This window comes from Nerophis lumbriciformis, linkage group LG01, assembly GCF_033978685.3.
Source record: "Nerophis lumbriciformis linkage group LG01, RoL_Nlum_v2.1, whole genome shotgun sequence".
NCBI classification, from domain to species: domain Eukaryota; kingdom Metazoa; phylum Chordata; class Actinopteri; order Syngnathiformes; family Syngnathidae; genus Nerophis; species Nerophis lumbriciformis.
Window position 1 is genome coordinate 54,581,526 of NC_084548.2, and position 24,444 is coordinate 54,605,969.

Below are 24,444 nucleotides of genomic sequence, written 5' to 3' on the forward strand. Positions count from 1 at the left end.
ATGCCCACCGGTTGAGAGTTAAGCCGTGTAGCCAAAGACGTTGGCTACACGGGAAGGGAGTTTACTATTGCACAGACATAATAGCTGGCATCCGTTACATATGCAAGAACATGAACATGCAGGAGGAATGAAGTGACGGACTACAGTCACATGACCTTCTTGACATTAATCTGAGTGAAATGTAGAGGCCAATTAGATAATCCTGTCCATCGTTAGGATTGTGGGTCCAAGCCTCCTGAGTGGTAACACTGGAATCATCCCCACGTTCGGAATGTCCCACTTCCCATTAGCATGACATTTAAATACACATATGTTGCATCCACATGCACAGCAGTTTAACACACTTTCACACGCTACTGCCATGTAATGCATGGAGTCTTTTTTTATCTACTCTAACGCATGACTAAACTGCTGAGAAGCTACTGAAAATTTCATAATGGGGCGCAGGGCAAGAGAGAGAGGAGACACACAGCGGCGAGATGGCGAGCTCGCAAAGCAAGAAGACAGGCGGCAACTGTGGCAGCAGCAGGCTGAGGAGACGCACAGCAAAGGCAGCTACAGCGAGCAAGCAAGCAAGCCGTCCGGAAGAAGAGGAGAGAAGCGAGGGAGGAAGGGAAGGGGGATGGGTGGTAGAGGAGCTGAAAGAGGCGAAGGAAAGGCGCCCGCCATTAAGCATGGCTGCAGCATCTGCATCGGAAGGGTCGCGGTGAATATTAAAATGGGCCTTCCCCGCACACATCCTATTTTTATTGGTGCTCGTGGCCTCCGAGCTTAACGTTTACAAACATGCACTTGTGGTATTTGGACTCTACGACCACGCTATCACCATCTACTGAATTGTGGTCCAAATGATGTAGTCATGGGAAAAAAGAAGGGAACCCCATTGTTTTTTAAGTGGTCACTTTTCAGGCACATCATATGGGTTGTGATCAAAATGCTTAGGAAGACATGCTAGCATAATACAGTTATTCCTAAAGGTTCATAGTTATCAGACGAATGGTGAAAGCCGCTAAATCCCACCATGCTCATGCAAAAAGGTTTTGCCTGATGGCGACCATGTGTTTTCAGCCAATACTCATATTGGACAGACATGTGACTTTCAGTACAATCAAATATTTTGTAAAGTAAATCTGTACAGCCGATATGGGCATCTACGTCAACAATATTAGAGATGTCGGCCGATAATATCGGCTGGCCGATATTATCGGCCGATAAATGCTTTAAAATGTAATATCGGAAATTATCGGCATCGGTTTTTTTTTTTCGGTATCGTTTTTTTATTTTTTTATTTTTTTATTAAATTAACATAAAAAACACAAAATACACTTACAATTAGTACACCAACCCAAAAAACCTCCCTCCCCCATTTACACTCATTCACACAAAAGGTCTTTCTGTTATTAATATGCTGGTTCCTACATTATGTATCAATATATATCAATACAGTCTGCAAGGGATACAGTCCGTAAGCACACATGATTGTGCGTGCTGCTGGTCCACTAAGAGTACTAACCTTTAACAGTTAATTTTACTCATTTTCATTCATTACTAGTTTCTATGTAACTGTTTTTATATTGTTTTACTTTCTTTTTTATTCAAGAAAATGTTTTTAATTTATTTATCTTATTTTATAAAAAAAATTTAAAAGTACCTTATCTTCACCATACCTGGTTGTCCAAATTAGGCATAATAATGTGTTAATTCCACGACTGTATATATCGGTTGATATCGGTATCAGTTGATATCGGTATTGGTAATTAAAGAGTTGGACAATATCGGAATATCGGATATCGGCAAAAAGCCATTATCGGACATCCCTACACGTATACACACACATAACACTCCTCTCTACTCATTGTTGTATTTGAAAGTGCAATGCTTTGCAGCCTTTGAAGGAGCATAGGTGAAATTTAATTTGCAGGAAAGGAGTGAGTTTAGGGTTGAATTGTCCATCCTCGTTCTATTCTCTGTCACTATCTTTGTTTGGACATTACTACCTGCTGTAGTTTTGAAGCAATGCATGATGGGAATCCGGATGTTGTGTGTCAGTGTATTAACGTGCTGGCTGGAATAAACACATGCTGAGAAATAGCTCCGTGCCTGCCTACTTTATGGGTTATAGATAAACCTATGGATAACGGAGACATAAATAATAGTCTCCTTCTTGTCGTGTGTGCAGTTGCACACTGAGCTCCAAAAGCCGTAGATGTTATAACGTGACTGGGCCGGAGGAAAAGCGAACGTGACGACAGGCTTTCCTCACTCAGGTCCGGCTGGAAATCGGGAGAAATTCGGGATAATGGTTGTCCGGGGAGATTTTCGGGGGAGGCACTGAAATTCGGGAGTCTCCCGGAAAATTCGGGAGGGTTGGCAAGTATGTCGAGGAGGTTAAAGGGGACCTATGAAGATGTTTCACAATTCTGACTTATAAATGTTGTTACAATTTTAGATAAACAATGCCAAAGTGTCAAATCAAAAAGCTCATGCATTTGGCTGTGAATACATGCAGTTTAGGAAGACTTTGACTGCTGTATTTTGCAGTCTTTTTGAACAGTGGCTACAGTGTGACGTCACAATGTGCTGGATGTACTAATTTGGGTATTTCTTGTATCTGCTGTCAGCCAGCCTCCTCCCCCTCTGCTGTATTTAGGCTGTGAGATTGTAATGGCTGCTGCCTGCGAGCTCAGGTGTTATCCCTTGTCGTCTCATCCCCTCCTGCCTGCTCTGATGTCTCTAAAATAAATATTTCCGTTTTTATTTGTCCACAACATTTTACACGGCGCTGTTTTGTCAAGATAGAAAATGTAATGTAATATTCTATAACATGCATATAGAACTCCAATTGGCAACTCTATCCTATAGATAAGGTACCGTATTTTTTGGACTATAAGTCGCAGTTTTTTTTCATAGTTTGACCGGGCTCCAGTGCGACTTATATATGTTTTTTTCCTTCTTTATTATGCATTTTCAGCAGGTGCGACTTATACTCCGGTGCGATTTATACTCCGAAAAATACGGTAATATACTTCCGCTGTTGTGACCTCTGTTTACAGTACGTCATGTCAAAACTATACCTTTTTGCAGGCTACTATTAAATACTCTAGAGCAGGGGTATCATTTTCATCTAATTTTGGCATGCGCACAATAACACTGATGTGCGACATGCAGCATGATAAATGCTGGAAAACGCAGCTTTTTTAATGCAGTCCTGAGCGTGGGCTGCCGTACTTAATGTTGTGACCGGTGAATCTATATATTGTTTATGAAGGTTAGTTTTGCCAGTGTCTGAAAAAAAAATAGTGGTGATGTACTCGTTGAAATATACATTTAAACACTGTACATCTTAAAAAAATATATTGATACTTTTGGATTTAGCAGCATGTGGAGGGTTTCAATTGCAATCTGAAGGGAACAGCTCCACAAGCGAACATCTTGCAGACATACACAGAAAGTAGGTTATAAATATGACTGTGGAGCAAAATTTACAACAAAGCATATCTAACACATATATTCTAGATCGCAAATACGTGTATTAAGTGTGGATTAAAAACATTATAGGTGCCCTTTAGGTACTGTAAAATCTTGCAAATTATTTTGCATATTCCCAGTGTTCTGTATTTCTACTTGTTTTGCTGTGATTATTATGACAATTTGCTATGAAATATATTTTATACTGGTGAATTTATCATTTTATTTATAATATTGAAGCACGTCTATTACTATTCTGTTCAACTTGTATGTCACAAAATTACTTGTTTTTGGACATTTGTATGTTTCAGAAGAACAGTTTGCCACCAGCGTCAGATAATACGAAACTGTTATAATAATAATAATAATAATAATAATAATAATAATAATAATAATAATAATAATAATGAATTAGATTTATATAGTGCTTTTCTAGACACTCAAAGTGCTTCACAGAGAAGTGAGAACTAGGGATGTCCGATAATGGCTTTTTGCCGATATCCGATATTCCGATATTGTCCAACTCTTTAATTATCGATATCGATATCAACCGATACCGATATCAACCGATATATACAGTCGTGGAATTAGCACATTATTATGTCTAATTTGGACAACCAGGTATGGTGAAGATAAGGTACTTTTTAAAAAAAATTAATAAAATAAAATAAGATAAATAAATTCAAAACATTTTCTTGAATAAAAAAGAAAGTAAAACAATATAAAAACAGTTACATAGAAACTAGTAATTAATGAAAATTAGTGAAATTAACTGTTAAAGGTTAGTACTATTAGTGGACCAGCAGCACGCACAATCATGTGTGCTTACGGACTGTATCCCTTGCAGACTGTATTGATATATATTGATATATAATGTAGGAACCAGAATATTAATAACAGAAAGAAACAACCCTTTTGTGTGAATGAGTGTGAATGAGTGTAAATGGGGGAGGGAGGTTTTTTGGGTTGGTGCACTAATTGTAAGTGTATCTTGTGTTTTTTATGTTGATATAATTAATAAAAAATAAGAAAAAAAATTAAAAACCGATACTGATAATACAAAAACCGATACCGATAATTTCCGATATTACATTTTAACGCATTTATCGGCCAACAATATCGGCAGGCCGATATTATCGGACATCTCTAGTGAGAACCCATCATTCATTCACACCTGGCGGTGGTAAGCTACTTTCGTAGCCACAGCTGCCCTGGGGTAGACTGACGCAAGCGTGGCTGCCAGTTTGCGCCTACGGCCACTCCGACCACCGCCCATCATTCATCATTCATTCACCAGTGTGAGCGGGACTGGGGGCAAGGGTGAAGTGTCCTGCCCAAGGACACAACGGCAGCGATTTTGAAGGGGCGGGTAGCAAACCTTCAACCCTCAGGTTTCTGGCATGGCCGCTCTACCCACTACGCCATGCCGCCCCTTATGCAGGTTCCTTCCAGTGAGACGCACATTATCTCCTTCCATTTAGATGACTTGCAGGCATTCAGACGTGTTTACAAGTTTAATCCTCAGTCACATGTTGGTGTCAAAGCAGTGCAGTACGAACAAAAACTGCTTTGGTGGAGATTGCAGCATTGATCAAGAAGGAAAGTGGTATTACATTTGGGGGCACATTCAGTCCACAATGCTCACAAAAACAAATTAAGGAGAAGATGTTGATTCTTTGAAGTGAATCATATTTTGCTATCCTTTCAAAAGAGGATTTCAATCAAACCAAGCGATTTAATGAAGCCTGGTTACAGACAATAGCCTGATGTTTGTATTGGATTGTATAAAAAGCCGAAATTACAATTTATATGTATTAGTGCAGCCCTCATTCATTCTTTGCAAAAGACTGATTTTACTTAAAAAAATAAACAAAAAAAAAATTCTTGGACCTTCAGCTTTGATTATTTTTAGTGCTGCAGAAAGTTGCATATGTTGACCATTTAATCCTCCTATAAATTGACCTGGGCCTCTACTCATTGGGCCACGGTCCTGCTGCTGGGCGGGGAAGGTTCATGGCTGCTGCGTCATCGCTCAGCCACCCCCAGTGGTCTGTCTCAGCGATGACAAGCTGTAAAAAAATTTTAAAAAAATAAAAAGCTCCGGCTGATTTGTGATGACCGAGACTAACGGCTTTCTTTAACAGTTATTTTTTTATCGGCGTCCCCTCCTCCCCCGAGGAGGACGAGTCAAGAACAGGGCTCACGGTGACAAAGACATGCAGGGCATACGTTCTTCCACCAAGGTCATCACAGGATCTGACGTCAGAGCAGCATCAGCACCACCCTCCACCATCATTTTTTGGTGCAACGAAGCAGACCTGATAAAGGCTCGTGATTACATTTGCCCTGAGACAATAAAGCAGTCGTATAGTGGCGGGGAAAGTGGAAACAAAGACAATGTGTGCAAGCTATCATCTCCATGGTGTCTCCTGGTTGTGCATTACATAACCGTCAGTGTGCACGGTAGAAGACAACGAGGTGCTGAAATGGTGACGTATGCACTGCTCCTAAATGCAGGACAAATCAGCACATAAAGGTTTTTTTTGTGTGCAGGTGTGGCTATTTTTGAAGATTCACCCTGACCTGGAGTTATGCAACACTGCTGGCAAAAGTGGAGCAGCATTCAGAGGAAATTGCTCTTTTTTCCCTTCCTTAAAAACATGGTTGCCGTGATAGAATAATTTAGCCACTTTGCATTATCATATGCTCTGGGGAAGCACACATAATAAGAAGGTGTTCACTGGAAGACTCTTCTAGAACAGAGTGGCATACCTCAGCAAAAACAGCTCATGTTTTCCACAATGACTGGCTCTGGGGTGTACTATTCACACCTTCCATGTCGCCATGCCTTTCCTTGCTTTTATTCCATTAATTTAGCATTACAGCAGCCAGAGGTTGCCATGATGGAGTTGCGTTCAAGGTCACCCGGGCGTCGTCACAAGGGAACAGTTAGTTCACTCAGCCCTCTACTGCTGTTCTTTGCTGCGTTCAAATGTATTCTTTGAATCTGTCATGTGGAACAACACTCCCTGCCCCCCTTGCCTTGAAGCCTTCACTCTTTCAATAGCTTCTCAAAAACATCATGATATGCTGCAAGATTAAAAGGAATGTAAACACAGCACACCTGGACAACAAGCATCACAAAGAGCACCATGCCTCACCCAGCTATTCCTCTTCTATTTTTAGCCATCATGAACGACTCCTCCTGACATCATGATGAAGATATGTTTGCACCGAGCACTACTGATCTACCTTCTGTTTTCACCGATAGCTGCATCAGCAACGTAAATAGAGTGGCATCATAGCAACATGACGCTATGTAACATGTCAACACACACGGAACACAACACTAACAACAAAGCACAACAATGGAGGACATTCGTCTTTTTGTGTTCGTTCTCCTGGCTGTTTAAGACAAGAGGACAACAAGCTCTGTTTGAGAAAAGACATGTTTTGTCTTTTTTCTTATCGCACATGAGTGAGCATACTCCATCAACCAATCAAAAGGATTTAGTGTGTCTAGCCCCGCCCTTTTGGTACTGTGTAACTGCAGTTGGCAACTTCAGGGTGCTTTTGCCATGTTAATATTTTCCATAATGTTCCTTTTTCAATCCCATTGTGCATGTGTAACCAGCATGGATCCGCCCCCTTCACTGCAGATTTAGAGACGAGAGCGCCAGGCATCAAGCCAAAAGTCCAAGCAGTCAGCTTGTTGCCCAGCGCGACTCCCAAACCGTCAGGGTGTGAGGTTTACACACGTACTACCACAGCCGTTATACTCGGATGTGGCTCGCTTTAGCATAGCTGACATAATGTTGTTTTTTATTGACGCTGCAAACTAGTTGTGACTGAGTCAACAGGGCTTCTGCTGGTTGCAGCCAAGTAGTGCACTCCATGTAGCCTTCATTTCTTCAAGACTGCGTGCGATGTAGGCTAGGTTCCATGCAAGACACATACACGCAGAATTATTAGTAACGATGTAATGTCATTTTACAAAAGAAAAGGCGTATATTGACTCACTAGTTTACAGGACTTTTCAGTCCTGGCAGGATTTTGCTGGCTTTTTTTGTGATCCCTGCAACCTAAAAACTGATTTCACGCCAGCTTTTTCAGAAAGTTGCGGCGAAAGATGTGATGTTTTGAGGATTATTATTTTTTAAAAACAATGAATCCATTTGTGATTGTATCAACTTGCTATCGATGTTGTTAGTGTTCCTTGTAACCGCAACCTCAAAAAGTAGGGATGTCCGATAATGGCTTTTTGCCGATATCCGATACTCCGATATTGTCTAACTCTTTAATTACCGATACCGATATCAACCGATACTGATATATACAGTCATGGAATTAACACATTATTATGCCTAATGTGAATAACCAGGTATGGTGAAGATAAGGTCCTTTTTAAAAAAAAAATTAAAAAAATAAAATAAGATAAATAAATTAAAAACATTTTCTTGAATAAAAAATAAAGTAAAACAATATAAAAACATTTACATAGAAACTAGTAATTAATGAAAATGAGTCAAATTAACTGTTAAAGGTTAGTACTATTAGTGGACCAGCAGCACGCACAATCATGTGTGCTTACGGACTGTATCCCTTGCAGACTGTATTGATATATATTGATATATAATGTAGGAATCAGAATATTAATAACAGAAGGAAACAACCCTTTTGTGTGAATGAGTGTAAATGGGGGAGGGAGTTTTTTGGGTTGGTGCACTAATTGTAAGTGTATATTGGGTTTTTTATGTTGATTTAATAAAAATAAAAATAAAAAATAAAAACCGATACCGATAATAAAAAACCGATACCGATCATTTCCGATATTACATTTTGATATTATCGGCCATCTCTATCAAAAAGCACAGTATTTCAACAAAAATTATAAAACAAACACTGTATTGATGTCTTACTTTATACGACACAGACTTAAAAGTAGACATTAGATGGCAGGAAAAGTACAAACTCAGAAATCATTGTCAAATTACTGTACTGTTTTAATTCATTATAACTACCGTATTTTTCGGACTATAAGTCGCAGTTTTTTTCATAGTTTGGCCGGGGTTGCGACTTATACTCATGAGCGACTTATGTGTGAAATTATTAACACATTACCGTAAAATATCCATCCATCCATCTTCTTCCGCTTATCCGAGGTCGGGTCGCGGGGGCAGCAGCCTAAGCAGGGAAGCCCAGACTTCCCTCTCCCCAGCCACTTCGTCCAGCTCCTCCCGGGGGACCACGGGGCGTTCCCAGGCCAGCCGGGAGACATAGTCTTCCCAACGTGTCCTGGGTCTTCCCCGCGGCCTCCTACCGGTCGGACGTGCCCGAAACACCTCACTAGGGAGGCGTTCGGGTGGCATCCTGACCAGATGCCCGAACCACCTCATCTGGCTCTTCTCGATGTGGAGGAGCAGCGGCTTTACTTTGAGCTCCTCCCGGATGGCAGAGCTTCTCACCCTATCTCTAAGGGAGAGCCCCGCCACCCGGCGGAGGAAACTCATTTCGGCCGCTTGTACCCGTGATCTTGTCCTTTCGGTCATAACCCAAAGCTCATGACCATAGGTGAGGATGGGAACGTAGATCGACCGGTAAATTGAGAGCTTTGCCTTCCGGCTCAGCTCCTTCTTCACCACAACGGATCGATACAGCATCCGCACAATCCACTCTTCCCCCACTCGTGAACAAGACTCCGAGGTACTTGAACTCCTCCACTTGGGGCAAAATCTCCTCCCCAACCCGGAGATGGCACTCCACCCTTTTCCGGGCGAGAACCATGGACTCGGACTTGGAGGTGCTGATTCTCATCCCAGTCGCTTCACACTCGGCTGCGAACCGATCCAGTGAGAGCTGAAGATCCTGGCCAGATGAAGCCATCAGGACCACATCATCTGCAAAAAGCAGAGACCTAATCCTGCAGCCACCAAACCAGATCCCCTCAACGCCTTGACTGCGCCTAGAAATTCTGTCCATAAAAGTTATGAACAGAATCGGTGACAAAGGGCAGCCTTGGCGGAGTCCAACCCTCACTGGAAACGTGTCCGACTTACTGCCGGCAATGCGGACCAAGCTCTGGCACTGAGCATACAGGGAGCGGACTGCCACAATCAGACAGTCTGATACCCCATACTCTCTGAGCACTCCCCACAGGACTTCCCGAGGGACACGGTCGAATGCCTTCTCCAAGTCCACAAAACACATGTAGACTGGTTGGGCAAACTCCCATGCACCCTCAAGGACCCTGCCGAGAGTATAGAGCTGGTCCACAGTTTCACGACCAGGACGAAAACCACACTGTTCCTCCTGAATCCGAGGTTCGACTATCCGGCGTAGCCTCCTCTCCAGTACACCTGAATAGACCTTACCAGGAAGGCTGAGGAGTGTGATCCCACGATAGTTAGAACACACCCTCCGGTTCCCCTTCTTAAAGAGAGGAACCACCACCCCGGTCTGCCAATCCAGAGGCACCGCCCCCGATGTCCACGCGATGCTGCAGAGTCTTGTCAACTAAGACAGCCCCACAGCATCCAGAGCCTTAAGGAACTCCGGGCGGATCTCATCTACCCCTGGGGCCTTGCCACCGAGGAGCTTTTTAACTACCTCCGCAACCTCAGCCCCAGAAATAGGAGAGCCCACCACAGACTCCCCAGGCACTGCTTCCTCAGAGGAAGACGTGTTGGTGGGATTGAGGAGGTCTTCGAAGTATTCCCTCCACCGATCCACAACATCCGCAGTCGAGGTCAGCAGAACACCATCCTCGCCATACACGGTGTTGATAGTGCACTGCTTCCCCTTCCTGAGGCGGCGGATGGTGGTCCAGAATTGCTTCGAAGCCGTCCGGAAGTCGTTTTCCATGGCTTCCCCGAACTCCTCCCATGTCCGAGTTTTTGCCTCTGCGACCGCTGAAGCCGCACACCGCTTGGCCTGTCGGTACCTGTCCGCTGCCTCAGGAGTCCTATGAGCCAAAAGAACCCGATAGGACTCCTTCTTCAGCTTGACGGCATCCCTCACCGCCGGTGTCCACCAACGGGTTCTAGGATTACCGCCACGACAAGCACCAACTACCTTGCGGCCACAGCTCCAATCAGCCGCCTCGACAATAGAGGCGCTGAACATGGTCCATTCGGACTCAATGTCCAGCACCTCCCTCGTGACATGTTCAAAGTTCTTCCGGAGGTGGGAATTGAAACTCTCTCTGACAGGAGACTCTGCCAGACGTTCCCAGCAAACCCTCACAATGCGTTTGGGCCTGCCAGGTCTGTCCGGCATCCTCCCCCACCATCGCAGCCAACTCACCACCTGGTGGTGATCGGTAGAAAGCTCCGCCCCTCTCTTCACCCGAGTGTCCAAAACATGACATGTCTCATTCACGTAAGAGACTAGACGTATAAGATTTCATGGGATTTAGCGATTAGGAGTGACAGATTGTTTGGTAAACGTATAGCATGTTCTATATGTTATAGTTATTTGAATGACTCTTACCATAATATGTTACGTTAACATACCAGGCACGTTCTCAGTTGGTTATTTATGCCTCATATAACGTACACTTATTCAGCCTGTTGTCCACTATTCTTTATTTATTTTAAATTGCCTTTCAAATGTCTATTCTTGCTGTTGGCTTTTATCAAATAAGTTTCCCCCAAAAATGCGACTTATACTCCAGTGCGACTTATATATGTTTTTTTTCCTTCTTTATGATGCATTTTCGGCCGGTGCGACTTATACTCCGGAGCGACTTATACTCCGAAAAATACGGTAATATTAATAATAATGAACCGAGTGCAGCTGGGATAGGCTCCAGCACCCCCGCGACCTCAAGAGAGACAAGCGGTAGAAAATGGATGGATAGATGAAATTGTAGTTATAGAAAGAAACACCACAAAAGACGTCCTTATTGTCCGCTGTCTGCTCTGTCGTACACAACATGTAGACATTCTCCATGTTTGTTTTACACTTGAAAAGTGTTTGTTCATCTTAAACATTAATTTACGTTCCAACACAATTATTCCCACACGTTAAAAACATTTATGAGCTGTAGTGCAACCCATAGCACTAATTTTTTTTGGTAAATGGGAGACGATTAGAGATTTTCATCATACTTCAACATCTCTAACATGTAAATGCTGCCTCTTTGCTCGGTCAGCATTGTAAATGAGAAAATGTTCCCAATTCTTTTACCCAGAATAAATATAGAAATGCATGTCAACTAGGAAGCGAGGACACCAGTATGTAGACCAGGGGTAGGGAACCTACGCCTCTAGAGCCAGATGTGGCTCTTTTGATGACTGCATTTGGCTCTCAGATAAATCTTAGCTGACAATGCTTAACACGATAAGTAATGAATAATTCCGCTGGTAATCACAGTGTTAAAAATAACCACGTTATCAACCAGACGACAAAGCCATCAGCAAAACCATGCAGCACCAGAAGTCGCATTAATGGTAAGATAAGAGACTTATTGTACTCTACAAATGTTGACCCTACTTAAAAATGCACGCATTTAGTTGTATTCATTGTTAAAAAATATTATACGGCTCTCACGGAAATACATTTTAAAATATTTGGCTTTCATGGCTCTCTCAGCCAAAAAGGTTCCCCACCCCTGATGTAGAGAATAACAGAAAGTAGGTCTAAGATACGCTGGAGGACAACAATTGTGGTGTTTCAGAGATAAAGAATTGATATATTGTTACATGTTGCTGTTTCTGCTTCAGCTACACAAGAAACAAACATACATTTTGATTAGACAGTTACAGTGGGCATTTGCACGCCGCTCAGAGACAAATTTGAATGGTGAAAATGACGCTGATTGGCCAAAATAAACGGGGATTGGATAAAGTTGCGAGGCAGCGCATCATTTTTGGGGGTTGGTTGAATTTGCGTGAATTCAGCAACCCCTGCGACCCTGAGAGGGACAAGTGGAAAAAAAATGGATGAATGGATGAATGTATGGATGGATGGCACAATGGCGACATCGCAGATGCCTGGAAGGACTGAATTTAGCAACAATAGCATTTGTTTTTACATCCTGCATGCCTGTGCACACGCGACAGGCATGTGCTGAGTGACAGCCTTGACCGCCAGTCATCTTTTTGGTGCAACAATTCTTATTCAATTTAATTTGTAGTTGTGGAAAATATAGATATATCATAATATAGTATAACATACTCAACGGTACCGATTTTTGGTACTTATGTGTGTGTTCAAATGTAATGATTAATGTTAATCGTTAAAAAAAAAAAAATGCGTATGCTTTTTTAATTACATTTCACATTTCACACTGAGCTGTGATGTCCTGTTCTCTTATTTTCTTTTTTTTGCAAGTACTGTACTGTACTGTATTATATAGTAGACTTTACATGCAGTTGCAATTCCAAGATGGCAGTAGTGTATCGACTACGGTGTGATGCTTTAGTCAAGATGTAGTCTTTACTATTAAGTTGAATGCGCCAGTCTTTTCTTTTGTTGAGTCGTACAAAATGTTTGTACTGTATGTATTGTATTTATTACACACTTGCTGTTTGATTGTGCATCTTAGTTGTAGATTTCATTACCAAAATTGGAGGTGTTGTTGAAATTGCCATGTACTATTGCTAATGCTAATCTTTAGCATTTCTATGGCAAATCCAATGTAAATTAGCATCAAGATAGCGCATGAAAAGTGGAGTGGTACTGTACTTTTGAGGCGCTATCACATGCTTCGTTGGCGTGGAAAATTGTAACATTAACCTAGAGCAGGGGTGTCAAACTCGTTTTTATTGAAGGCCACATCACAACTATGGTCGCCCTAAAAGGGCCACATTAATGAGGTGATGCACCACATAGATGATGTAGCAGACCACATCAAATTATGTGGAAAACCACATTGAATGATGTGATGGGCCACACTGAATGACGTGATGAGCCACACTGAATGACGTGATGGGTCACTTTAAATAATGTGGCGGACTACGTTAAACGATGTGACAGACCACTTTAAATTATGTGGAAGACCACGCTTAATGATGTGGCAGACCAAATTAAATGATTTGGCAGACTACATTAAATGTTTTAGCAAACCACGTAAAATGATGTGGCAGACCATATTTAATGATGTGGCAGGCCATTTTAAATGATGTAGCAGACCACATTAAATGATGTGGCAGACCAAATTAAATGATTTGGCAGACCATATTTAATGATGTGCCAGGCCATTTTAAATGATGTGCCAGGCCATTTTAAATGATGTAGTAGGCCACATTAAATGATGTGGCAGGCCATTTTAAATGATGTAGCAGACCACATTGAATGATGTGGCAGACCAAATTAAATGATTTGGCAGACCACATTGAATGATGTGGCAGACCACATTGAATGATGTGGCAGACCACATTAAATGATTTGGCAGACCATATTTAATGATTTGGCAGACCACATTAAATGATTTGACAGACCATATTAAATGATTTGGCAGACCACATTAAATGTTTTGGCAGACCACAGTGAATAATGTATAAGAGCACATTAAATGATATAACAGACCACATTAAATGATGTGGCAAACCACATCGAATAATGTGGCAGGCCACATAAAATTATATGGATGGTCAGATCTGGCCCACGGGCCATGAGTTTGTCACCTGTGCCCTATAGGCAATCCAGCTGAGTCTGCTGACTGCTTGTTTTCCGGCCAAGTGCTTGAACCAAAGCTACCACCCGACGTGACGTGACGTGCGACAAAGGGATTGAACCATGACACCGTTTGATTTTACGTGAATCAGTGGCCGGAAGTACAGACGGACTTAGGTCGGTACCTATGAAAGTACAGAATTCCGCATCCATCCCTACCCCTATCTCTACGCGGTAGCTTGAGAAAAATATCCCAACACATTTTTCAAACCAGCTATGCTAACTTCAGTTACGTCAAGATGAACAGATTTTGACTTCTCACAGTGAAAGTGTTAGCATTGTCTGTGGTGAGCAGAAATCCCTACAAAATATGCTCATTGTAATGGAGGCCAGCCAATGTGGCTGAGCCATGTATACATTGGTAAACTTCACTCCCTGACAGCCTCAAGAGCAGTGCTGGCTATCGGATTGATAGCCAGGGCTTTTAGCTCAGTAGCTAGCACGCTTGTCTCTCATGTGGACGACACAGGTTCCTGGGCGGAACAGAAAAAGCAGGGACTGAACTTATTTTCAAGAAATAATGGAGGCTTCAATATAATATATTCTTTGAGGGGAGGTCTTGTTCGAGAGGAGTTGTTTATGTGAAGGGGACAAGAAATGTTACCATAAAATGTGACTGAAATCATTTGAGGCTTTACTTGAGTACGTGGGACAGATGCCAGAAGTCGTTTGCAAATACAAGCAGGCAGTTTTCAGTGTGGTAAGTGACCCTGGCCGCTTTAAATTTGTCACATACATAAGTTAGAATTTCATACTCAACACATTTTATGGAGAAACAACCTGGCTTCAAACCAACATCCTAACGCAAGCGTGTGTTCCTGCACTCACTTTCTGAGAGTTCAGGTAGTACGGGTCCAGATCATCCAGTGGTACCGCCACCATTCCCTTCGGGGTGTCTCCATAGATGTAGGGCAGGCTCTTCCCAGCCTCCAGGTCGCTGTTGGGCTTGGGCTTGTTCTCGTCATCGTCGTCACGGTAACTGCTGTCCTGCTTGGGTGGCTTCTTGTTCTTCTCCTCGTTGATGCGCAGCTCGAGGGTCGCCAAAGATTCCACATTAAACCTCTTGAAGCTATTAGGTCCTGGCGGTGCGATAAGGGGTGCAGCCATGTTTTCATCCTGCAACTATGTGGTCTTTAGGTTTGGACCATCCACTCTAGCAGCTCTGCAGTAGAAGATAGAGGAAAAGGAAAGGTCAGCTTTGTTTTCCTGTCTTGCTTATTTGTGCAGTAAACACATTTTGTTTCAGTTCTGCACAATCAGAGTCAGCCTATGACTGCAGCTGGTTAAGACACATGAGTAGGGGAGAAACAAGCGTTACAGACATAACACCATAATTCAAACGTACAGTATGTATGCAATTCCCATCTGACAATGATGAGTTTCCCTGAACCACATCGTTTAAGAAAACAAATGGGGACCACTCCGTACGCAACATGATGCATGGCAGCGGTGAAATACAACCGCAAAGTAGATAACAGATGCTTGTGGTAACATATACTGTAAGTCATGATGATAGTGTATGAACCTATATAGATTGTGTACAGTGCTCGTCCGGTGAGATATCCGTCCCGTGAAATATACATGGTAATTTAGCTTTCAAATGGTTTAAGAGTATAACTAATCTTCAGGTTCTACTTGAATAAATAAGTGTAATAAATGACAGCGTCATATGATGTACAGCAAATAATACTGTACAATCAAAAGGGTCTGATGTAATGTACCCTTAAGAACGGAACAGAAACACGTTCATGGTGTCAACGTGACTGATAACTTATAGCTAATAAACATTTACAGTCATGTGGAAAAGTTAGGACTCCAAAAAGTATGCATTGGTTTATGGAATTATTTTACTCCTAAATTGCTGCACGCAAAAGAGTATAAATGTGACAAAACATGCAACCCAACTGTGTGGCCTGGGCTTAATATTTTTCCCACAAATACGCCACATTGGGGCGGTATAGCTCAGTTGGTAGAGTGGCCGTGCCAGCAACTTGAGGGTTCCAGGTTCGATCCTCACTTCAACCAACCGAGTCACTGCCGTTGTGTCCTTGGGCAAGACACTTTACCCACCTGCTCCCAGTGCCACCCACACTGGTTTGAAAATATAACTTAGATATTGGGTTTCACTATGTAAAGCGCTTTGAGTCACTAGAGAAAAGCGCTATATAAATATAATTCACTTCACTTCACTTGACATGGTGGCGCTGTTATTAAACCCTCAAGCTTGACCCCAAAAGTCAGATTGACTTGAAATTTCTCACGCAACTTGTCGCACTCTACAAAAACCCCCACTGTAACTTTAGAGTGTTAATCCAAATAGTCATCAAACTTTGTTATAAATACCGTAAATGATAAATGGGTTGTACTTGTATAGCGCTTTTCTACCTTCAAGGTACTCAAAGCGCTTTGACACTACTTCCACATTTACCCATTCACACACACATTCACACACTGATGGAGGGAGCTGCCATGCAAGGCGCTAACCAGCACCCATCAGGAGCAAGGGTGAAGTGTCTTGCTCAGGACACAACGGACATGACGAGGTTGGTACTAGGTGGGGATTGAACCAGGGACCCTCGGGTTGCGCACGGCCACTCTACCACTGCGTTGTGCACCTTTTTTTTACATTTCTGTAAAATTTTAGTAAAACCTCAAAATCATGGGGCACAGGTAGGACCTAACACCTAATTAGCCATTATCTTTGACAATGTGTCTAATAATTATAAAACTTTTGAGTATACTTGTAATTTACTGTATATGTAAACATTGCAAACATTTCTTCCAAACTACAGCCCATAGGGCAGGGGTGTCAAACTATTTTTTGAGGGCCACATCACAATTTTGGCTGCCCTCAGAAAGCCGCTTGAAACAGTGAATATAAGAACATAAATTTATAATAGCCTTGTTACAAATTTTGCATAGGCAGCCTATTTTGATTATCATATATTTTTCTAACCGATTGCTCTGAAATCGAAGTCAAAGTGACCAGCAGATATTTAAGTATGCTTGAAACATCTTGTTGCATGATCAGATAGTATTATAATGTAGAACATATGCAATATGTCAAATTTGAAAGAACAAATACATTAAGCAAGAAAAAAAAATTTTTATTTCCAGCCTTTCGCAGGCCATATAAATGTTGCAGCAGGCCACATCAAATGATCTGGCCCTGGGCCTTGAGTTTTACACTTGTGACATAGGGGGCGCCACAAATGTCATTCACACTTGTGTTTTAAAAAATCAGAATCCCACAATCGTACATTTAGGAAGAAGAGGATGAAGAGGATAAAGACTATGAAGCTAAAATGTAAAATAAAATCAGAATCAATATTGAATTCAGAGGTATGTGTAACTTTTTAAAAATGACCTATGATGAATTTGGTCTTTTTTTATTTATAAATGTTGGATATTTGTGTTAAACAATGCCAAAGTGTCAATGCATTTTGCCGTGAGCTTGAACTTAGTTTTTGGATGCCTCTTTTTGAATGTTTTTTCTGTCTGGCTACATTGAGACGTCACAGAGAGGTGGAAGCACCTATTTAGACATGAAGTTAAGCTCTCAGCGAGAGGGAGGAGCTCCTCCCCCTCTGCTTCAGGCTGTGAGGAAACACAAAAAGGTAGGAGAAAGTATTATTTCCATCTATTGGTGGTATGTGCATCATACCAACGTGCAGCATGCAGTGATATAAGCTGTTGTTATACACTCTGAATAGATCAGAGAACATTGACGACTTTAAGATATATATTTATACGGTGCACATTTTCAAAAGATAAATTCTGATACTTTTGGAGAAGGTGAGGCGGGGTTTCATTTGCAATTTGAGAACGCCGCCACAAACGAACATCTTGCAGAGAGATTACAAAACTGGCAATAAATGGGAGTGAGTATGCTAGATTTACACCATATCATATCCCAAATATTATCTACATCAGTGGCATTATCTACACTAGTGGTACGCAGGCTCAATCTAATAGTACTTTAACTTCAATGTGCAATTAATTTTATTTGATTTATTACCGTATTTTTCGGAGTATAAGTCGCTCCGGAGTATAAGTCGCACCGGCCGAAAATGCATAATAAAGAAAGAAAAAAACATATATAAGTCGCACTAGAGTATAAGTCGCATTTTTTGGGGAAATTTATTTGATAAAACCCAACAGCAAGAATAGACATTTGAAAGGCAATTTTAAATAAATAAAGAATAGTGAACAACAGGCTGAATAAGTGTACGTTATATGACGCATAAATAACTAACTGAGAACGTGCTTGGCATGTAAACATAACATATTATGGTAAGAGTCATTCAAATAACTATAACATATAGAACATGCTATACCAGGGGTCAGGAACCTTTTTCGCTGAGAGAGCCATGAAAGCCAAAGATTTTTAAATGTATTTCCGTGAGAGCCATATTATATTTTTTAACACTGAATACAACTAAATGAAAGTTAGTTAGTTAGTTAGAGAGTGTAATAAGTCTCTTATTCTTTTTAATAACATTGTTATTCTGAAGCTAATCAATAATAAATAAAATACTTCTTACCAATAATGCGACTTCTTGAACAGGTGTGGTATAGAAAACGGATGGATGGATTAAAATGAATGAGAATGTTTTATATTTTGAACGTTATTTTTAACACTGTGATTACCAGCGGAATTATTCATTACTTATTGTGTTAAGCAGTGTCAGCTGAGATTTATCTGAGAGCCAGATGCAGTCATCAAAAGAGCCACATCTGGCTCTAGAGCCATAGGTTCCCTACCCCTGATATAGAACATGCTATACGTTTACCAAACAATCTGTCACTCCTAATCTCTAAATCCCATGAAATCTTATTTGTCTAGTCTCTTACGTGAATGAGCTAAATAATATTATTTGATATTTTACGGTAATGTGTTAATAATTTCACACATAAGTCACTCCTGAGTATAAGTCGCACCCCCGGCCAAACTATGAAAAAAAACTGTGACTTATAGTCTGAAAAATACGGTACATAAAGGGTAACTGCATCTTTCGCAATCATTATGAAAGACATGATGACGTGTGGATTTTTTTTTTCATGCATTCATAATATTAAATAAACATGATTAAAAGTAGGAGCCAAAGTCTGAGTAGGTATTCTGACTACTTGGTACACTTTGACAGTCGTTTAGGACCTGAAACTGGCGAAGACGACACCCATCCGTTCCTTCGTGAGGATTATGAGACATTCTTCACCTAAATGGAACATTCCAGCAGTCGGCATGCTAGTGACAGCAGACATTGCACAGTAAGTGATGTTGTATTATTGTTGGCTCTCATAAAGTCTGCAGTGAGAAATAATCAGTGATGAAGAAAAAAAATGGCAAATGTGATGCGCTTTTTAAATCAATGCGCTGCGTATGCTTAAAATGAGCAAAATATGTAAATAATTAATGTTATTATAAATGTGCCTGTTACTAAATTACATATATATAACACTTCAATGGAGGTGTTTGGATGTTTTTAAGGGCTTGTAGGCAGAATTGACTTTTCGCATTTATTTAATATTCAGAATACAAAAAAAAAAATTATAATAATATCCATGGTCATGTCTCTCATAATGATTGTGAACGATAGGCAAAATAAAAATAAAAAGTGCAGTTCCCCTTTAAGTACAGTGTTTTATTTTCCTATATTCAAACAGTGTTACTGCTCAAACTGAGTGTAATGTTAGTGGCCAAAATATTACACATACTTGTTAAATTAAACGTCTGCCTCATTCTTAATGAATACTTAAGCCTACTACGCAACTGCATTTTAATGTTGGTCATATATGGTGGTACTTGGAGAGCCAATTGTTTTTTGAGGTGCTACTTGGTGAAAAAAAGTTTGAGAACCACTGATCTAAACCACAATAAACAGTTTTAAATGTAAAATCATCATTGGTCCCCTTTAAGGGCTGAATCCGTGCCAAAATCCTATATGGGGGTGACAGCAGAAGTACATTTTTAGAGTAACAATAATGTACTTGTTTCTGACAGGGCAGGAGACTGATCTTATCACTCATACCTAATTACATATATCAGCAATAATAACAATAATAATAGTGCATCTCTGTAATTGTTTACATTGTCTCTTGAAAGACATCGCTATAGGGGGAGTGGTTACCGCCATTCTAAGTACTAATAAATGTTATTAAGTGCTTTACGGTCCAAATGATATAGTTATTCTCATGCATTAAACCTGACATGCAGCAAATATATTCAATTGTTCTTTTTTATTGGCGTCTAAGATGAAAAGTAGTCCCTATAGGATGGCTTGTGAGTGTGTTTGTTTAGAGCTGCAAAAAGGCTGCACTTTAACGGCTGCCCGACTCAGGAGGAGCTTTTAGTCGGCAGCACATGATGGTTACATGGCAACTCTTCCAGCTGCAGGACATTTCAGGGTCAACTTAACTCATGTGGCTGCATGAGAGCAGAGAGAGACAGAACGGCCCAAAAACACACACACACACACACACACACACACACACACACACACACACACACACACAGCCACGCCTCACTGGAGACCCTCATCACCTCTTTGGATCAGTGTTTTTCAAACACTGTGCCGTGAGATACAGTCTGGTGTGCCGTGGGAGATTATGCCGTTTTACCTATTCGGGTTAAAAATATTTTTTGCAAACCAGTAGTTATAATCTGCAAATAATGTGCCGTTGTTGAGTGTCGGTGCTGTCTAGAGCGCGGCAGAGTAACCATGTTATACCATACCATATCAGTAGGTGGAAGCCAGTAGCTAATTGCTTTGTAGATGTCGGGAACACGTCGTGTGAGATGACGACGGTTTGTCATGATCACAATATGCAGACGACAGCGGGAGGCAGCGTGCAGGTAAAAAGGTATCTAATGCTTAAACCAAAAATAAACAAAAGGTGAGTGGCCCTAAGAAAAGGCATTAAAGCTTAGGGATGGCTATGCAGAACGAAACTAAAACTGAACTGGCTACAAAGTAGGACTGGGCGATATATCGATATACTCGATATATTGCGGGTTTGTCTCTGTGCAATATAGAAAATGACTATATCGTGATATTCGAGTATACATTGTCACGCAGTTGCTATTAGCTGCGGGGCATTAAACTGCATGCGTTTCTCACTCTTTCCTGTCTTTCCTTCTCGCAGAGACTTTAAAACAAGCGCACCTTCTTACATACGTCACATACTGTCACGTGAGCAACGTGGTAACATGGTAACGTTAGCTGTGATGCTAACAGCTAATGGTGTGGTTTGAGTGGTAATATGAGAGAAAGAAGGTGCAAATCTGGTAACAAACGGAGGAATAATTAATTCCCAAGAAAAACAGCACGGGGTCCATCGTCTGACGGTGGTTTGGCTTCAAGCGGGAATATGTCTTTACATGTCAACATCTCCGTTCGGTGCCACACCAACTAAATGCCGAAGCAACTATTTCCACATCAACACCGTAGGACATATACTATTTGATATGCAGCTAATTTTTATGTGACACTTATTGAAATATCTTGTGTGTCATCATGCACAAAAGTGCACTTATAGCTTGTTTTAAAATGTCTCTGACAATCTTGCACTTTTTGTTTTGGAAATGACATGAATTTTTGTGCCACTGCTTAACTGGTTAATAAATATAGTGTTGGTCAATTGACTTAGTTGTGATTTCCCTCTCTGCATGAAAGTTTAAAATGAGCATATATTAATGCAGTATGAAGAAGAATGTTTTAATGTAGACACATAGAATCATCATACTGCTGTGATTATATGTATCAAGTGTTCAGTCAAGGCTAAGGCAAAATATCGAGATATATATAGTGTATCGCGATATGGCCTAAAAATATCGAGATATTAAAAAAAGGCCCTATCGCCCAGCCCTACTACAAAGTAAACAAAAACAGAATGCTGGACGACAGCAAAAACTTACAGCGTGTGGAGCAGAGTACATGACATGACAACAATGTCCACACAAAAAAAGATAGCAACAACTTAAATATTCTTGATTGCTAAAACAAAGCAGGTGCGGGGAATAGCGCTCAAAGGAAGACATGAAACTGCAACAGGAAAAGCCACTAAAATAAGAGCGTAAGACAAGAAGAACTAAAACACTACACACAGGAAAACAGCAAAAAACTCAAAATAAGTCACGGCGTGATGTGACAGGTCGTGACAGTACACCTACTTTGAGACAAGAGCTATAGTCATGCATGCTTGGCTATGGTTTAAATTAATATCCAACAATTGCGACAACGACTTTTTATTGTCTACTGAGTTTCATTTTTTTAATGATTTCTGCTGGTGGTGTGCCTCCGAATTTTTTCAATGAAATAAATGCGCCTTGGGCTCCAAAAAGGTTGAAAAACACTGATTTAGATTATCCTATTTAAGTGTATACAAATCAGGCCATTTCCCCTCCTTTCCCCCGGGCTGTGAATTTAGAAGTGTGGGGGATGCACTTGCACATTTGACGCTTTCCTAACACATTCTATCTGAACATGTTGGCCGTGAGAAGCTGATGACACACACACACACACACGCACACACACAAATGATCTGACAACAATCAAACATGCATGCCATGATCCAACGCGTCTGTTTTAAAATGGACCCCCGAACCTCAGAGCCACGGAGCCTTCTGCTGATGCTGGCTCTCTGCTTCAGCACCACACACAACATGCATGCACAGTGCACACACACACACAAAACATGCATGCACACACACGCACAAAACATGCATGCACACACACAGCAATCGTCATATGATTTTTGATGATTTCCACTTTAAATCTGCACGCATATTCAAGCTGATTGTCCTAATGGCTGAGATGCAGGTTGATGGTGCTGATGAGGAGCGGGGATGGCGTTTGTGTGCATTTCGCTGGAGGAGGATGAGGAGGAGGAGGAGGAGAAGGTTGCATGCAGTGCCGCAAAAGAAGTGTCCCCGCGTTTAACCACATTAGGCGGCAAACACCGACTGCTGCAGTGGGTGGTTGCCGTGCGGAGGGAAGGGAAAAAAACGTCGTGTGTTTGTCTCGCCGTGCATCACCAACGTCACATCATTTCATTCACAACACACATGATGCGTTTTCTACACGCACAAGATGTCTACTTCAGGCTCGCCTGTGCCTTTTTTTTGTTTTTTTCTTCTCTTTGCGCGCTGCCTTGTAGGATATGAGCACCACACCCGTGGAGCCACGTCGACTGTTAGCGCATCGATACGCGCGGTGCATGTGGGCTAAATAGCAGCTCGGTGCAAAATGATCCAAACACAGGTATGACAACGCGCACGAAAGGTCACCTGCATGCGTTTAAAACGGAATCAATATATACTCACGTATGCATTCTGCAAAGCACCAAAGGTTGAGGAAAGGCCAAAACTATCCATCGTCACCGAAAATTCCAATCTAACGCTGTCGTGCAAAAAAAGACATCTTTAAAAAAAAATGCAAGGCGGTGTGCATATCTCTGCGACATTCACACTGTACGGAAAAAAGCCTCCTCCAAGTCCACAAACACCAGCTGCCGCCTTTACATAAGCGCTTCCAAAGGAATACCCCCCCCCCCCCCCAAAAAAAATGCTCACCTTGGAAACGTTACAGGGAATCCGGGGAGAAGCCTTGGCGGGACTGCAGATGCAGGAATGGTCGTGGAGAAACTGCGGTTGTCGCCATATTGTTGCTGCCGTCTTCCCTCTCTCTCACACACAGACACACACAGACACACACATACACACACACACCACTAGTACCTCCACCTCCAGCAGCTAGCCCTCCTCAGAGCCTAGCGGCTTCCCTGCATAATTGATGACTCTCAGCACAATGTGAGGGAGTGTCGCCCGGTGCCTCCTGCTCCAAATCCTAAAGGTCATTTAGGCCTGTGGCCAGCAGCCAGTGCGCACCACAGTCCTGCGTGGGGAAAGGAGAGAGGGAGAAATGTTTTCAGTGCAGGAATGTGGCTGACAGCAGCCACCAATGCATCGCCTCACCTGCGTTGTGTTCAAAGTATACACACCTTTACCACCCATTTTTTTGTATGAGAGTACAGCAGCTTTTCAAGGCACAAAACAGTACGTCAACTTACGAGCATAGTTAGTTCTAATTCAAAATTATTGTATCTGAAATAAATATTGGTGCTTTCTCACTCCCAAAAACAGCACAATTGTAAGATGTAACATTCTTTCTGAGAAAAACTAAATTTTATATACAAACCCCGTTTCCATATGAGTTGGGAAAATGTTTTAGATGTAAATATAAACGGAATACAATGATTTGCAAATCCTTTTCAACCCATATTCAGTTGAATATGCTA

The 24,444-nt window shown here is 41.5% G+C and overlaps 1 protein-coding gene across 5 annotated transcripts in view; it reads right to left on the reverse strand.

The window, feature by feature from the left end:
* The window catches only part of scn8aa (sodium channel, voltage gated, type VIII, alpha subunit a), a 113,959-nt gene that overhangs the window by 76,506 nt on the left and 13,009 nt on the right, over nt 1-24,444 (reverse strand). For 4 of the 5 annotated variants that reach the window (XM_061986977.2, XM_072914027.1, XM_061986986.2 and 1 more), the window contains exons 1-2: nt 23,471-23,650; nt 14,974-15,307 (exon numbers count right to left, since the gene is read on the reverse strand). In XM_061986977.2, the coding sequence (XP_061842961.1) occupies nt 14,974-15,252 (279 nt within the window). In that variant the 5' untranslated portion in view covers nt 15,253-15,307; nt 23,471-23,650. Of the gene's footprint in view, nt 1-14,973; nt 15,308-23,470; nt 23,651-23,719; nt 24,042-24,444 lie in introns of those variants that run through there. The other variant, XM_061986968.2, reaches the window with a different exon arrangement.